Source organism: Trachemys scripta, chromosome 9 (assembly GCF_013100865.1).
Source record: "Trachemys scripta elegans isolate TJP31775 chromosome 9, CAS_Tse_1.0, whole genome shotgun sequence".
Taxonomy (NCBI): Eukaryota; Metazoa; Chordata; order Testudines; family Emydidae; genus Trachemys; species Trachemys scripta.
Window position 1 is genome coordinate 47,287,933 of NC_048306.1, and position 17,061 is coordinate 47,304,993.

General features: G+C 52.5%; 1 protein-coding gene across 13 annotated transcripts in view; it reads right to left on the reverse strand.

The window, feature by feature from the left end:
* KIF1A (kinesin family member 1A) overlaps positions 1-17,061 on the reverse strand; it is a 188,133-nt gene that overhangs the window by 105,072 nt on the left and 66,000 nt on the right. For 8 of the 13 annotated variants that reach the window (XM_034781042.1, XM_034781039.1, XM_034781047.1 and 5 more), the window contains exons 3-14: positions 16,643-16,719; positions 13,946-14,125; positions 12,655-12,720; positions 11,570-11,748; positions 10,780-10,891; positions 9,804-9,881; positions 9,347-9,412; positions 8,224-8,241; positions 6,864-6,939; positions 6,404-6,482; positions 5,634-5,776; positions 5,028-5,054 (exon numbers count right to left, since the gene is read on the reverse strand). In XM_034781042.1, the coding sequence (XP_034636933.1) occupies positions 5,028-5,054; positions 5,634-5,776; positions 6,404-6,482; positions 6,864-6,939; positions 8,224-8,241; positions 9,347-9,412; positions 9,804-9,881; positions 10,780-10,891; positions 11,570-11,748; positions 12,655-12,720; positions 13,946-14,125; positions 16,643-16,719 (1,101 nt within the window). The remainder of the gene's footprint in view (positions 1-5,027; positions 5,055-5,633; positions 5,777-6,403; positions 6,483-6,863; positions 6,940-8,223; positions 8,242-9,346; positions 9,413-9,803; positions 9,882-10,779; positions 10,892-11,569; positions 11,749-12,654; positions 12,721-13,945; positions 14,126-16,642; positions 16,720-17,061) is intronic. The other 5 variants (XM_034781045.1, XM_034781041.1, XM_034781051.1 and 2 more) reach the window with 1 other exon arrangement.

Below are 17,061 nucleotides of genomic sequence, written 5' to 3' on the forward strand. Positions count from 1 at the left end.
CCCCCGCCCCCCCCGGACCTCTGCCACATCCAACCGTCCCTTCTCCCTGTCCCCTGAGACTGCCCGCGGAACCCCTGCCCCTGACTGTCCCCTGCCGCCCCGTCCATCCCCACTCCTTCCTGACTGCCCTTCCAGGACCCCTGCCCCCATTCAACCCTCTGCTCCCCCCCGACCACCCCGCCCTCTATCCACACCCCCACCCCCTGACCACCACCCTGAACTCCCCTGCCCTCTATCCAACCCTCCCTGCTCCCTGCCCCCTTACCGCACAGCCTGGAGCACCGGTGGCTGGCGGGGCTACAGCCGCGCTGCCTGGCTGGAGCCGGGCCACGCAGCTGCCGCCGCCACCACACAGCTCAGAGTACCGGGTCAGGCCAGGCTCTGCAGCTGTACTGCCCCAGGAGCTCGCCGCCCAGAGCATTGCGCTGGCAGCGTAGCAAGTGTGCTGAGGCTGTGGGGGAGGGGAAAAGGCAGGGGAGGGCCCGGAGGCTAGCCGCCTGGGCCAGGAGCTCGGGGGCCAGGCAGGACGGTCCCATGGGCCGGATGTGGCCCACGGGCCATAGTTTGCCCACCTCTGGGCTAGGGGCAACAGCACAGTGCCTGGCAGGCCATGAGGGGCCCCCTTAAAGCCACATGTTGGGGGCCCAGATTTTACTGACTTTTTCAAATTTTTTTTCCCAGGATATTCATGGCTCCCCTCTCGCTACACTATAGCAAACCTCCAGTCCCCACCCCGTGGAGAAGGTGCAGAGACATATATACGACTTACGAAGAGGGCCACCACCCTGGAGGCATTTGTTAGTAGCCCTTGGGTCCACAGGCACCGACTTTGTCCTTTCCCAGGGGTTCTTGACCCCGCTCTGCCTCAGGCCTTTCCCCCACTCCATCCCTTCCCCTAAGCCCCTACCCCGCCCCCGCCCTTCCCCATCCCGCTCCGCCCCACCCACTGAGTGCACCCCGCCCTCGCTCCTCCTCCTCCCCCTTCCCGCGCCTCCTGCACACCGCTAAACAGCTGATCCACAGCGGGCGGGAGGCACTGGGAGGGAGGGGGAGGCGCTGATCGGTAGAGCTTTGCACGGATACAAAAATGTGGGGAGAAAAGGTGGAGGAGTTGTACTGTATGTAAGAGAGCGATATGATTGATCAGAGCTCCAATATGAAACTGGGGAAAAGCCTGTTGAGAGTCTTTGGGTTAAGTTTAGAGGCGAGAGCAACAAGGTTGATGTTGTGGCATCTGCTATAGATCACCAGACCAGGACAACGAGGTAGACGAAGCTTTCTTCAGACACCTAACAGAAGTTTCCAGGTCACAGGCCCTAGTTCTCATTGGGCACTTCAATCACCTTGACATCTGCTGGGAGAACAATACAGCAATGCACAGACAATCCAGGAAGTTTTTGGAGAGTGTTGGGGACAACTTCCTCGTGCAAGTGCTGGAGGAACCAACTAAGGGCCATGCTCCTCTTGACCTTCTGCTCACAAACAGGGAAGAACTGGTAGGGGAAGTAGAAGTGGGTGGCAACCTGGGCAGCAGTGATCATGAAATGGTCGAATTCAGGATCCTGACACAAGGAAGAAAGGAGAGCAGCAGAATACGGACCCTGGACTTCAGAAAAGCAGATTTTGACTCCCTCAGGGAACTGATGGGCAGGATCCCCATGGAGGCTAATATGAGGGGGAAAGGAGTCCAGGAGAGCTGGCTGTATTTTAAAGAAGCCTCACTGAGGGCACAGGAACAAACCATCCCGATGTGCAGAAAGAATAGCAAATATGGCAGGCGACCAGCTTGGCTTAACAGAGAAATCTTCGGAGAACTTAAACAGAAAAAGGGAGCTTACAAAAAGTGGAAACTTGGACAGATGACTAGGGAGGAGTATAAAAATATTGCTCAAGCATGCAGGGGTGTAATCAGGAAGGCTAAAGCACACCTGGAGTTGCAGCTAGCAAGGGATGTGAAGGGTAACAAGAAGGGTTTCTACAAGTATGTTAGCAACAAGAAGGTCAGAGAAAGTGTGGGACCCTTACTGAATGGGGGAGGCATCCTAGTGACAGATGATGTGGAAAAAGCTGAAGTACTCAATGCTTTTTTTGCCTGGTCTTCACAGACAAAGTTAGCACCCAGACTGCTGCACTGGGCAGCACCGTATGGAGAGGAGGTGAGCAGCCCTCAGTGGTGGAAGAACAGGTCAAGGACTATTTAGAAAAGCACAAGTCCATGGGGACAGATCTAATGCTGAAGGAATTGGCTGATGTGATTGCAGAGCCATTGACCATTATCTTTGAAAATTCATGGTGATCGGGGGAGGTCCCAGGTGATTGGGAAAAGGCAAATATAGTGCCCATCTTTAAAAAAAGGGGAGAAGGAGGATCCGGGGGACTACAGGCCTGCCAGCCTCACGTCAGTCCCTGGAAAAATCATGGAGCAGGCCCTCAAGGAATCCATTTTGAAGCACTTGGAGAAGAGGAAGGTGATCAGGAACAGTCAACATGGATTCACCAAGGGCAAGTCATGCCTGACCAAACTAATTGTCTTCTATGATGAGATAACTGGCTCTCTGGACATGGGGAAAACGGTGGATGTGATATACCTTGACTTTAACAAAACTTTTGATACGGTCTCCCACAGTATTCTTGCCAGCAAGTTAAAAAAGTATGGATTGGATGACTGGACTATAACGTGGATAGAAAGCTGGCTAGATAGTCGGGCTCAATGGATAGCAATCAACGGCTCAATGTCTAGTTGGCAGCCAGTATCAAGCGGAGTGTCCTAGGGGTCGGTCCTGGCACCCGTTTTGTTCAACATCTTAATTAATGATCTGGATGATGAGATAGACTGCATCCTCAGCAAGTTTGCGGATGACACTAAACTGTGGGGAGAGGCAGATATGCTGGAGAGTAGAGATAGGGTCTAGAGTGACTTAGACAAGTTGCAGAATTGGGCCAAAAGAAATCTGATAAGGTTCAACAAGAGAAGTGCAGAGTCCTGCATTTAGGATGGAAGAATCCCATGCACTGCTACAGGCTGGGGACCGACTGGCTAAGCGGCAGTTCTGCAGAAAAGGACCTGGGGATTATAGTGGACGAGAAGCTGGAGATGAGTCAACAGTGTGCCCTTGTTGTCAAGAAGACTAACGGCATATTGGGCTGCATTAGTAGAAGCGTTGCCAGCAGATCGAGGGAAGTGATTATTCCCCTCTATTCAGCACCGGTGAGGCCACATCTGGAGTACTGCGTCCAGTTTTGGGGCCCCCACTACAGAAAGGATGTGGACAAATTGGAGAGAGTCCAGCGGAGGGCACAGAAAATTATTACAGGACTGAGACACATGACTTATGAGGAGAGGCTGAGGGAATTGGGCTTATTTAATCTACAGAAGAGAAGAGTGAGGTGGGATTTGATAGCAGCCTTCAACTACCTGAAGGGGGGTTCCAAAGAGGATGGAGCTGGCTGTTCTCAGCGGTGACAGATGACAGAACAAGGAGCAATGGTGTCAAGTTGCAGTGGTGGAGGTCTAGGTTGGATATTAGGAAATACTATTTCACTAGGAGGGTGGTGAAACACTGGAATGGGTTACCTAGGAAAGTGGTGAAATCTCCATCCTAAGAAATTTTTAAGACCTGGCTTGACAAAGCCCTGGCTGGGATGATTTAGTTGGGGTTGGCCCTGCTTTGAGCAGGGGGTTGGACTAGATGACCTCCTGAGGTCCAACCCTAATCTTCTATGATTCTATGAACTGAGACCAGAAATCCAGGCCGGCTTCTCACAAGGAAAGGAAGTCTGACTCATAAGTATGTTCCCAATGGACCAAGGGATCCAGGTCAGGCAGTTGCTAAAAGGAGTCAATGGTTTGAGATCATTCTACCTGCACTCGGCTCCCATCAGCTGTTAGTTCGCCTGGGACCATAGCGGGGTAATTGTGGGCTGTTTCTCTGCCAAACTGACATGGATTCTAGCTATGCCACTGACCAGGGATGTCAGCTGGACTGTTCACAGCTCTTTTACAAACAAGGCGCAGATTGCAGGGCCTCCCAGCATGCCAGCAAAAGTCAGTTCACTTTGTCAAGTCTAGGAGCACATGTTCAGTAGCCCTGCTGGTCCCAGTACAACCAGCAGCAGGATCAATGCTGGGTCACTGGGAACACTTGTGATTTTATATCAGTGGTAGGAAGCAGATAACTTAGTGCCCATAGTTAGGGTATTGCCAGCAGAACCAGTACTGGAATCGGTACTAGTCCCAGGCCCAGCAGAAGCAGCAACAGCACAGAAGCAGCAGAAACCATAGTTACAGCATGGAGAAAAGAGGCCCAGGAAGTTCACTTAGAAAACCAATTCCATCTCACATGTTTTGGAGGAGAGCGCAATGCAGGCAAATTCTTCAGCTAACCCCTGGCCACTCCGGTACATTGGCTCAAAGCCCAACCAAGGCACTGACTGAGAGAAGCTGGCTAGCCTCAGTCTGGCTTCCCCAGCTCAACACCCAGGACCATATGGCTTGGGGCTGCACTACCTCTTGTGCAGAGCTGACACAGAGTTTGAAGGAGACTGGTGCATGGACTCCCCAGCCCTTGCCATATGTCAATCCCCCCCCCCCCCCCCACCACAGCAGATGGTGCTGTGGAGGTCCCTTTGCTTGTGGATCTGGGAGAACCATCAAGCATGACAGCCTCACATGAAGGCCAAGGATGAGCCTTCTAATGAGGAAAGGGAGCTCCCTGTGCGAAGAGGTTACTATGTCAATGCAGGCAGTTGCCCACCAATCCTCCTGAGTGATCTGTGCATCCTTGGCCGGAGCAAAGTCCTGTCAGCTCTCAAGCTGAGCACTGTGGCAGGGCACTGCTGAGGAGGAGCAGATGACCACCTTAACACTGCCACAGCACAGCTGTGAGAGCACACAAGCTTCCCATAGCTGGGCCCTTGCTTATAGGCTATTGGACTCCTTTGCCATGCTGTATGTATGTTCCTTTGCTACGACCGAGTCTTGGAGAAGCAGTGAAGCACATAGAACACCCACAATGGGAAATACACACATTTAGGTCGTCCTGGAGCAGTGTTAGCTAAGAGAAAGAAAGGAGAGGGAGTGGGAAGAAAGACAAAGAAAACAGAACAAGAATAGGTTCATCTGTATAGGACTAAGGAACAGAGAAGCATGACCCTAGGTTGAGAAGAGAAGCCATAGATTGACCCAGCCTGGGGACATCTCCCTGGGAGCAACACAGGGAGCGCTCACCAAGCTGAGACTGGCTCTTTGTTGGGACAGGAGTCCTGGGACTAATAGCACAGAGGATGAGCCTGTCCCCGTGGAGCCACCCTGGGGCTGGAGACTAGGGTTCACGGTCAGCATGAGGGGCATAGGCTAGAGTCCCCAGGATTGTGGTGATTGCATGCATCTCCCTGATGTCAGTAGGGGACTTTCCCAGCAGGCTGTGGCAGAGATGCAGTGTCAGGGAGAGGAACTACAAGGAGCAACAGGGCAAGGAATGGAGATGTCTTTGTGATGTAATGCCATTGCACAACATGATGGGGATGAGGATGGCTGAGCCTGTCCTACCCCAGTAAACTGAGATTTAGAGAGCTCCATCTTGCTTCTCCTAAGCAAATCCCGGTCCCAGCCAAGAGCCCAGAGAGGTACGTACTGTCAATGATGTCTCCAAGACCCTGGGCGTAGAGCAGATCTCTCAGACGAGCCACCTCATCCTTCAGCTCCCTGATCAGCTTATTGTTAGGATCCTCATTAATGACAGCGTTGCATCTGATCTGTTTGGCACGGTCAGCATACCTGCAGAAACAGGACCAATCACTAGACTTCCTATAGCACTCACTCAGGTCTGAGACAGCATGGGCCAGGGGCTACGGCATTGGACTGGCATTCAGGAGACCTGGGGTCTATTTGTATATAATAACATAAAGCATGACTTCTGGCAGAGCCCTGGTTAGCACAGCTCAGACATCCGAAGGCTCCCTCAGAGCTGTAACCTTCCAGCCATGAGGCTCCCCATTCTACTCCCATCTGCAGTAACAGGTGGTGGGAGGACACAGAGCAAATCCGGCAACACAAGGGAGAGCATCACAGTGTAGTCTAGTGCCAAGCTGGGAGAGGGACTAGGAAGACCAGTGGCTGGAGGTGGAGGAGAGTGCTCTGTAATGCTACTGACAGAACGAATTGTTAGGGGCCTGAATGGTTAGGGAGCCTCATCTGCTGCTTTGACATTGACAAGAGCAGTGATGAGCACTGCCCAGAGGGGAGCTCTGTATCAGTGAGGGGCTATGGAACAGTAGTGGAATGAAGGAACAGTGAAGGCAACAGGAGGGGAATGTCTAAGGCTGAGACTTCAGATGTCACACTCCATGTTCCCCAGCCCCTGTGCAGGGGACGTGGGGATGAACTGTTGTCACAAAGGCCTACCTTAAAGTACTGAGGGTCTCATCGTAGTTGATATCAGCAGGGCTGAGAGCAGCAACCATAGCAGTCCTGGAATTACCACCTGCCAGAGAAAAAAACTCTTGGCTCCATGAAGTGGATCTGTTCCTGGGCCCTCTTTTTAACCCCCCTTCTCTCTGCTTTCCCCTTCCTGTCAGAGCATCCCTATCATTCTGCCCACAGAGCACACATACCAAACAATATCCCCACCCCGCAACCCTCCCAGCTCACAGGGTCACATAGAACTCCAGCACAGGAACATCTAGTGCTTTGAATGGGTTGGGAGAGTCCCTGACAGCCGGAGGGCAGAGGGAGGGGGAGGAGTTAAAGCAAGGAGACTACAAAAGTTCAGGAGACAGGGACCTCTGGAGGTCTGTTGCCTCGAAATTCAGTGAGTTAAGGCCAGAACGAGGGCAAACTAAGTGAACCAGACTCCTTCCCTCACCCAGGTTTTCCCGGAGGAGCCAGGTCAGCACGGAGTCCCGGTACGGGATGAAGTCTGTCTTTTTCTTCTTTTTATTCTGGAGGAAGAGAGCACAGCAGGGAAATGAGACACCTCGTTCTCTTCAAAGGTAGTAGGCTCTCAGTCAGTATCAACCAGGGTCATTCGCCTAGTGACCTCCAACCACATCTGGCCAAAGGCACACCCTTGAGCTTCCCCTAGCCCAGAGCAAACCACCTACAGTTCAGAGGTTCGATAAGGACCCAAAGTCTGTATGCTGACCGAATTATCTACACCTAGCAATCCCACAAGAAGAGTCTGTCTATGGAGATTTTCTGCTTTGGGGTGGACCAGAAACACATCAAGAACAACTCTGCCTCCCACTTCCACCCCCATCCCCACAGCCAGGATGTGATGTCCAATGGACAGGAAACTAGCCAAGGACTTGGGTCCAAGTCCTTGCTCTGCCCCAGACTTCTTGGGTGACCTTGGCAAGTCACTTGGCCTCGGTACGCCCGACCTCACACAGGTGTTGTGACGCACCAGGTTCTATGGTAACAGGGGCCATACCAGCACCTGAGAGAGACAGAAGTGCAGGCAAGGCAGAGATGACTATAACGGACTGGGGGGAAGTGAACTGAATATTTTCAGACCTCAATAGAGGTTTGGTTTGGGTTCGGTTTGATTCTTATTGCAGTAGAACCAGTTTGTCCGTCCCTTGCTCCCATCCAGCCCAGTTACACACCAATGCCTAGGCCAGTGAACTCTCCCCTTCATTCCCACAAAAGATTTTACACAGAAGAAGCAACAGTCCCCAGGTGACTTCCAGCTCTAGGCTGATCTTGCAACAATGGCAGCATAGCCCCAGGAGACGCCAATGCACCTGAGAAACACTATGCTAAGCCTAATCTGCCTCATCCCTCCCTCCATTTCCAGCTGACTCAGATTAGCAAAAGCCAGCCTGGCTCTCCTCTCCACCACAGCTGCTCCACTGAGATATTAATCTCAAATGCAGGGAGCTGAAAGGAGCCAAGGTTAAAAGATGCTCTGTGGGCAGTGAATAAGGCCACCTCCTGTTGGTACCATTTTGACTGGCCTTGCTGTTGGCCAGCCCTTTGCTGCACTGCCTCTGCTGTAGGTCACCAGTCAGTGGAGCCACGGGTTTGCAGCACAGAACCTCATTGGAGGTCAAATTGTGCCTGAATTTCAGAGCAGAGCTGAAAACAATGGGGCGCTCGGTTTAAAAATCCACGCAACAGCATGGTCCTGGGCTGCATCTCAGTAACCTCCCCCTTTCCGTCCACAGCACCCCTGCCCATGTTTGATCACCCAAGCCAAGGAACAGAACCCTCAAAGCACATACCTTATTGGGCCCCGAATCCTGAAAGGAAACCAGAGACATTGTTTACCATCACATGAGCATGTGAGACAAAGAGAAGCCAAAGAGAAGGACAGTTTGCTTCAGTCGGGACAAGGGGCTGTGGGTAACTGCAACTTCCCCTCCACCACCCGGGAAAAGCCTCTACCTCTCCGAGATGAAGAGCTCTCCACAGAGAGCAGGCTCTGAGCATGGGCACTGCCGTGCAGCTCGCAATGGAGGGGTGAGCGTGGTGGGGGGAACCCACACAAAGGCTCCTCTCACCCTGCTTGCCCCTCTGCTAAGAGGAAGTGCTGGAGTTTCATCAGCTAGGCTGTGGCACAGGACTTGTGACTGGGAGTTATTATTTAGATTGCCGTAGCACCCTAAACACAAAGGGAAACAACCCCTCTCCCAGAGAGCATATACTGAGAAAAATCAAAGCCAGACAGAGGGCGGGGAAAGGGATCCCCATATCCACAAAGTGAACAAAGCGGTGAGAGATGCTTATGATCCTGGCTCCATTTCCTGTCCTGCCCGGCTGCCTAATGGCTCTAGCTCCTCTTAAAAATGTATCTGTTAATATATATCCATCAACGATCCCCAATCTCCATTCCCAGGAGATCCAAGCTCACCCTTCCCACCCACCAACTGCCCCGCCCCACCAGGCACATACAACCAACACTCTAGCCAGTCCCATGCAACATGGATCGTTCTAAAGATTCCCCCACTCCAGACTGGGGGAGTCTGCCAGGCACCAAGTGCTGCCAGAGTCCATCAGGAATACCTGCCATTCTATGCCAGCAAGGGTGTGTGCAAGAGAGAGTGAGCTCAGGGGCTGATATCCTTGAGCCATGGGAAGAGAGGGCTGTTTTGTTGGCTCGTTCCTGGAACGTTTGCCTTGGAGAACATTTCATAGTCACAGCACAAGGGACTACAAGGGCTGCTCATCCGACAGCATCACTGGGGCCTAATGTGTGCAGCCCTAACTCGCGGGGTGAGCACTGATTCATGTCAGTGGGTCCATAAGTGTCAATGGGACTACCTGTGAGTCAGTGCTTCAGGGTTACACAGTGTGGTCCTATGTAATCAGTCCCACCCTGTGGACAGACCTCCTTGACCGACCTACCATTTCAGCCAGCGCAGAGATGACCTTCCCCAGTGTGGTCAGAGACTTGTTGATGTTCGCTCCCTCCTGTTGAAGGAAGACAGAAAATCCAGCCTCCAAAAGTCAACTGATAGAGAGGGTCCTGACACACGAATCAGCTTAAGGACGTGTGGGTGTCTGCAGCTCAGCACAATAGCCAGGCTCAGATCCACAGATGATAGCAAACATGGCCAACAGCCAGCTCCCTCCCTGCCAGGGCCCCCCTGGGGAGAGGAAAGGCATTGCATGTGGCTGGTCCCCCAGAGCAAACCAGTGGGGAGCAGTGGTTGTGGTGGGTTTAGTGGCTAATCAGGGAATTGTTACTGGCACTCCAGCTGTCTGAGAATCCACCAAAGAAATGAGAACACCTCTCCATGGTTGGGATGCATAAAGAGCACCTGGCACTGAGTGCAGCTCCTGACTCATGCTTTTCTCTTACCTTTAGCCTTGTGCCCTTGGCCCCTGTAGAGTCGGCCCGTTCACTCCCAGCCAGGTCGACCAGGCTGATTTTGCTGACCTATAAGCAAAGAGGGATGCCTGCCATTGAGGGCACAACAATGACTTGCACCTATCCAGAAGGGTCCCCAAGTACTTGACGCATTGCTATGCAAATGGTGCAAACAGGAATCACAATCCACCACTGAAATGCAACCACCTCTGGTGTGAAATGCAACAGCTGTTTAACAGTGTGCAGTCATGCTGCACAGCAGTTTGGAGGAGGAAGTAAATACTTGGTTCAACGGAAACTGTTCAGGGTGGGAAGGTGGATCTGGGGGAGGAATAATGTGATTATCCAAATTGGAATAGGGTCTGGACACTATAGCTAACATGCCTACTCTTGCAAAGAGTGACTTGGGGTGCTTAGTGGCCATAAGTAGCCAGGACCTCACCAAAAGACAATCCTGCCAGCAGCACAGCACCCCTGGCACCAGAGCAAGGGATTGGTTCAATATATGGTCTCCACCCGGGAGAGCTTTATTTTTGCACTAACAGCAGTTTGGGTCCAAGTCCTGTTTTATCCAGAGTCAGGGAGAGCAGGTTTCCAGCCCTGCCCATTCAAACAGAGATTGACAAAATCAGGAGTTGGTCAACAAACAAAACTGCAGGGGGGTTGGGCTCCAAGTCCCCATTTGTTTGAGAAATCAGATAAGTGGCTCAAGCTCGGTCGGTCGCCCCTGGGTGGGGCATACACTAGGCTTTTGCGGGGAAAGCTGCCCACTGTTACTGCCACTATAATGCGTAGCAAGGCTCAGATGGGCCCAATGTGCTGAAAACCCCGCCCAGAGCAGAACTAAAGGACCTCTTATCTCAGCCCCTTTAGCCCAACAGTCACACCCTCTCTCCACCAGCCAGAGCACAGGAACTGGGAAAGTGCTGCTCAGCCTCACTGAAGAAACACCCCTCTTTGTGCTCACCTTCTCGGTGGTGACGTCGGTTTCTGCATCGTGTCGTTTCTGGGTGAAGATGATGTTGAAGACAGCGTGCGATCGGCTGCTGGTTTCGTTCATGTTTGTGGCAGCGACTGTCCTGTGGGGGAAAGAGGGCAGGGAGGCATGGAATCCTGCAGCTTGGCAGCCACTAGCAGCACTTGCTCAGAGCGCAGAGCTGGTGACGTCAGGCAGAGCTCGGTAACTCCACAAGGCAAGATTGAGAAGAGCGTGAGTCAATGGAGCTCACGCTGGACCACCTCTTAATGCTCAGCTCTGGTTTGGACACCTCCGCTTCTAAGGAGCTCACGCAAAGCCCGCTGCAGTCAATGAGGGTCTCCCCATTGAATTCAGTGGGCTCTGCGCCAGGTCCCACACGCCCAGTCCCACCTCCACAGCTCCCTGGGGACAAGACTCAGGATTGGCTCCACCACAGGGCAACATGAGGCTAGTGGACAGCACTAAGGAGACAAGATGAAAACAAACCTGGGTCGGTGAGTGAGTGCTGCAGTGTGGCTGCTCTCTCTGATCCTGTCTGCTTTGTGCTCGTTGAGATATAGAGGCAAAAGCACAACAGGGCTCTCACCAGCAGCCCACCTAGCCAGCTCAGGAAAGAAGACGAGTGATTTCTGAGGCAAACGCGTCTAGGCCCTCCCAGCCAGAAGGCAGGGGCCTAGGATGTGGAGCACACACTGGGTGATGTAAAGCAGGGGATTCTCCGGACAGCACTGGGGTGGGGAGGGAAGGAAAGGCAACCAAGACTGTGCCCCCCTCTCACCTGGCTTTATTCCCAGAGTCCATCAGGTCCTGGATGTCATTGTAGGAAGTGACAGCCAGCTTGGAGAGGTCCTCTACATAGGGACCCAGGAGGGGGTGCTCCCTTACCCTCAGGTTCCCCTTATTCTTGGGATTCAGCAGGTCCCGCACACGCTCACAATATATCTCCATGTAGCTCACCTAGGGGACAGAGCGCACAAAGTCTGTGTCTGACAATGGGTGCAGGGGCTCCCACATCACACAGGACACAGACCCAGTTGTCACCCATCCTGACACACCCAGTGTCTTGCTCTAGGAGCCGCCCCGTTCCAGGCAGTGATCGATTGATTCCAATGGCTGTGTTAGCGTGAATGAGGGCAGAGTGTGGCATAAGGGCCATGGGCAAACCCTGCCCAGCATGCAGCCAGCTTTCCTCCTGCCCTGCTGAGGCCCTGCATGCCTCACCTGCCAGTCTGCACAAGGGGCTACGGAAGTGCGAGTGACTTTGTCTACACACCAGAGTTGCTTAGTTAGCTAAACTGGATTCTAAATAGGTTTGTTACTGAATTAAGCTGAACTGATATAAGGCACTTTTAAATCAGTCAGAGTATCACCAAGATAATGTTGACTTCAACCCCACGTAGTTAAAGGGATGCCAGGGAAGGCAGGCCAGGCCTGGGTGAGGGTATGTATCCCGACAGCGAAGTCAGATCCAGGGGTGGACCTGGAACCAGATCACAGCAGGACTGAGATCCCTGAAACCTGAGGGCTGCAGGCCAATGACTGCTGACCCCTGAGAACAGCTGTAGCTCATTAGATCCCTCCCTGAACCCAGATGAGAGCAGGTCTCTGTGCAAGGGTACTAGGGCCTGGGAGTGACAGAGCAAGGAAGGCAGGTCTCCTCAAGGGCCTGAGCCTGGAGCTGCAGGTAGTATTACATGGGAGCTACTCTTTGGTTAATACGCAGGGTAACTGACTCAGGGAAGGAGCAGGGCAGGCCCATGCAGCGATGCTGGCAACGGCCCACCTTAACATATCGTCCCTGTCTCCTCAATAGGTGCTCTCCCCAGCAGAACGCCCCCACTGTCAGCGGGAAGGGCCCCGTACCTCCACAGAATAGGACATGTTGTCATTCGTGGTGTCGTTGATTCGGGAGAAGAGGTCCTCGCACAGCTGCAGCAGATAAGGAGAGAAGGAGACATGGTTGCTCACATCCCACATAATGCAGCCAGAGTCATTGGGGAGGGGAGGATGGTGCCAGGGAAACAAGGATTCTTCCTTGTACCCCAGAAATGGGAGCAGCAGAAAGGCAGGCAGGCAGGAGGGGAGCCTGTTCTCTGTGTTCACTCACACCCTGTTCTGAGTGACTCTGAGCGACATGTAGATTAAGTGCCACAGCCAAAGGCACTGCCAGGACTGTGGATTTCAACTGCTTCAGCTCTGACGAATCAGACCTTTGTGGCCAGGTTAATGTCTGGTAGAACTCCCCTGCCTTACTCCCTGGAGTCAGAGCAGGAATCAGTCCGGCCAAACTGCTTTCAACTGCTTCAGCTCTGACGAATCAGACCTTTGTGGCCAGGTTAATGCCTGGTAGAACTCCCCTGCCTTACTCCCCTGGAGTCAGAGCAGGAATCAGTCCGGCCAAAGTCTGCACTCGCTCACAGCCACTGGCTCTCGCAGGGCTGGAAAGATGTATATGAGGACACAGTATGACTCAGTCATTCAGCCCAAAGGTTTCCCAGCCACTCAGGCATCTCTGCTGAGAGCCTCCACCTACCTCACCGCTAGTTTCTGTGGACTGATGCTTTTACTGCCCCCTTTCTGTTCATGGCAGGTCTGGGATCTCCCTTGCTCTGCTCTGACCCTTTCCAGGAGCCCTAAAGGCGACTCCCCAGATGCTTGGTGGCCTCCAAGCAGCTCATACCTTCTGCATTGATTCCCATCCCGGGCTCCTAGCTTCACATCCCCTCCCAACTCTAACTTTCCAGCTGCCCTGAGTGGGAGAGAATCCAGGAGACCAGTAGCCATTCTTCCTCCCAGCCCTGCCCTTTGTCAAGTTCCAGGCAGCCAGTTCTGTGTCAATTTCCCATCTGGTTGGTAACTCCTGTGCTCGCTGGTGCCACAGCCCTGTTGACTCCTCAGTCCTTCCTGCCATCATCCTGCTCTCCCCCGGCAGGTAACTGCTTCCTGTCTCCTGGCTGGCACTCAGCAGCTATCAAGGCCCTACATGCAGGGGGCGACAGCCTTTCACCCACATGGGAACGATTCATCTGTCCTGCCCTCTACCCCCCAGCAGCCTCCTTCTCCTCCACACGCTCCCGGCTATGACCCAGCTACGAGTATTCTTTGTTCACAGCCAGCAGCGTGCTCTCCCCCAGGTGGTGATAGTCTCTGTTACCTGTGGGATGATGCCTTGCTGATCCTTCTCCTGCCTCCCCATCATGGTGTAGGATTTGCCAGCACCTGTCTGCCCATAGGCAAAGATACACACGTTATAGCCCTCGAAGGCATGCTGCAACATTTCCTCCCCGATGTCCTGGTACACTTGCTTCTGAGATGCATAATTGATGTCTTCGGGCTGCGGGGAGGAGAAACCAGAGACAGAGGTCAGAAGGGAGGGAAGGTGTGAAAGAGAAAGTGGAAGAAAAGAAAACAAGAAAAATGGGAAACATCTGGCCCTCATTCTTCTTTCATTTGCACTGGTTTTATCTGGGTGCAATTCCATTCACCTCAGTAGAGCAAAGTTACTCCTGTCCCATCCTAGTGCAAGTCAGAGGAGAATCAGAGCCTGCATTATTTTCTCATACTACTGTTGCTGAGTCACTCGTATATCAAAACCAGAGGCACACTGGGGCATCCCTGGCAATGTTTCACCGACTGGGGAGGTGATCCTTTAACTTCCATAGTGTAGGGCCACCAAGGAAAACCTCTCAGCACCAGTCCCTTGGTGGCACTCCAATGCTGACATTGAGAGCTCTTGGCTTCCTGATCAAGGTACAGATAATGTGAATGGGGTGGGGAGGGAAGGAAAGGCAACCAAGACTGTGCCCCCCTCTCACCTGGCTTTGAGCAGAGGGCTGCTCTGACGCACTTGGGGAATTGCTGGGCAAGACTCCGCCTCACTAAAATTGTGACACACCTGTCTGAGGATCTGAAAAGCTGCCCAGCTCTGGGTTACATCAGAGAGGGAGCTGCCAGCAGGGCATTCTCCACAAGAATCCCTGGACTTTGCCATTCAGACCTCTCTGGCTCTCAAAGCCTGGACACAGTGCATAGCCCCATCCTTCTGGGCAGTGTGATGGGGCATCCACCCCACACTGGCCAGTAAGGGGTTAATAGAACCCTAAGGAGGCTGTGCAAAAAGCAGCCAATGGGAAAGAGGCTGTGAGGAGCAGCCAATCAGGGCCCAGCAAAGAGCCTCAGGGCAGAGCAGGGCTCAGTAGCTGCCTGGAACTTGAGGAGGGAGGACTGTATCTGGAGTAGGCTGCAACCCGACAGCATCATGGACAGAGCAGTGCAGGTAGGAACCCAGGGAGAAGAGAAGGAGCTCCGGACGGGCTGCTGAGGGTAGGAAGATCTGTGGCCATGGGGAAGTGGCCCAAGGAAATGCAGCGATAGCAGAGGAAAAGGAGTTGCAGGTGGACTGTTGAGAAGGAGTGACAGGGTGCAGAAGGCAGACAGGAGTGTTGGCCTTGAGCTAATCCCTAGAATGACCAGGGGGAGGTGTCAGTCTGTTGGTGAGTGACGCGCTCTGTGACAGGCAGGCATTTGGGAAGGGGTAAGATTTGTATTTGGGGGTTTAGGGCTGGAGGGGAGATGGAAATTGCACTGCTGAGGAAAGCTATTGGCTTGCTGCAGCCTAGCTGTGGCAGGTTGGATTGCACAGGTACCTATGCCTTGGGTGCCTAGAGCCTTTTCTGAGTTAGATGATTGAAATTGAAATAGATTGTTAAATAAGGGACTTGGCTCCAGCTGATGTGTCCTAGTAAAAAGCTTTCTCAGAAATGCTATCTTGTTTCTACCTCCAGTACAGCACACCTCCTTCCAGCCTTGTAGCTAACACATTTGAGGCTCTTTAGTGCCCACTGAGCACAGGGGATACAGTGAGGAGCCAGGAACACAGCTGGGCAAAGAATTCACAACAGCTAGTCAGAATTCAGGGCTAGTTGTGTGTGAATTGTCTGGGAGCAGACTGTTACTGTGTCTCGGGTTGGTCTGTTATGTGAAATTACTGAAACACTTCACATGAATTACTTTCAACCTGTAGCTTTTTTGGGAGCATTTTGTTGCAAGTAATGAAAATGCAAGCTGTGATTGGTCACCTATATTCCTACTTCACGCTGTGATTGGTCCCTGTGTTTCTGTTTCTGAGTGGAGGAATGGAATGGATAGATCCCAGTTTCCTGGAAGCAATGCTCATAGACAGCCAATAAAAATGAGCTTCCAGACACTATTCATGTTTTAGTGAATACCCCTGCCAGTGAACTCCTTGGCTAAAACGATTGTGGAAAGCAAGTGCACAAAGGGCACAAACACAGCTGAAGAACAATTATTTAGTGAATGTATTCATGGCACAGGACTTTTCACTGCATTCCCTTGGCCCCAGCTGTGCGGCTGGGCTACATTGTCATGGGATTACCACAGATCATTTTTTAGCTTAGATCAGCAGTTCTTGACCTTTTCCATCCTGTGACCTGAGTCACAACAGAAAACAGTATCAGAATGCTGCTGCTACCTATAGTTCTGGGAACCTGCTCCCATCTAGCCATAATGAAAGGGCTTGTGTCCCCGCCCTCGGACCTGTTTGGAAACCCACGGCTTGGGTTCTTTCACAGTGGCTGGAAGGGGGAAGGGTGACCAGCCCTGGTGTGCCACCCAGTGGTTGATTTGGGACCACATCAGCTAAGTCATCTCGTAAGGAGGTGAACCCTAAAGTACAATGGTCAAGGAGACTGCCCCCTCTTTCACAGTTGGCAGTCCTTATATCAAAACCTTTGACTCACTCCATCCCATCTGACCCCAGCTTAACAAACTCCCCATTGCAAAAGGGCCTCAGGGCAGGAAAATCCACCTGGAACAGCAGGTTTCCACTTACCGTGGTGTGAGACCAATAGGAATAGTCAAAGCTGAAGCTTTTGGGCGTCTCTTTGGGCTGCTTTGGGTTAACGATGGCTAGAAAGAAACAGATAGATACAAACACACTGTAGATGAGCTGTCAGCATTTGGCCACCCTCATTAGCAATCAAACCTTTCTGCAGACACCTGCCATAAAGAACTGGAAATGAACAGCACAGCAAGTCATGGAGATGGAGCTTGCTTGCCTCTAGATAACTGGCTTACACCAGCATTGGAAGGCTGCTGCTGCCATCTGATGGCTGGGTGTGGTTAAAGGAGTTAGAATCATAGAATATCAGGGTTAGAAGGGACCTCAGGAGGTCATCTCGTCCAACCCCCTGCTCAAAACAGGCCCAATCCCCAGACAGGTTTTTACCCCAGATCCCTAAATGGCCCTCT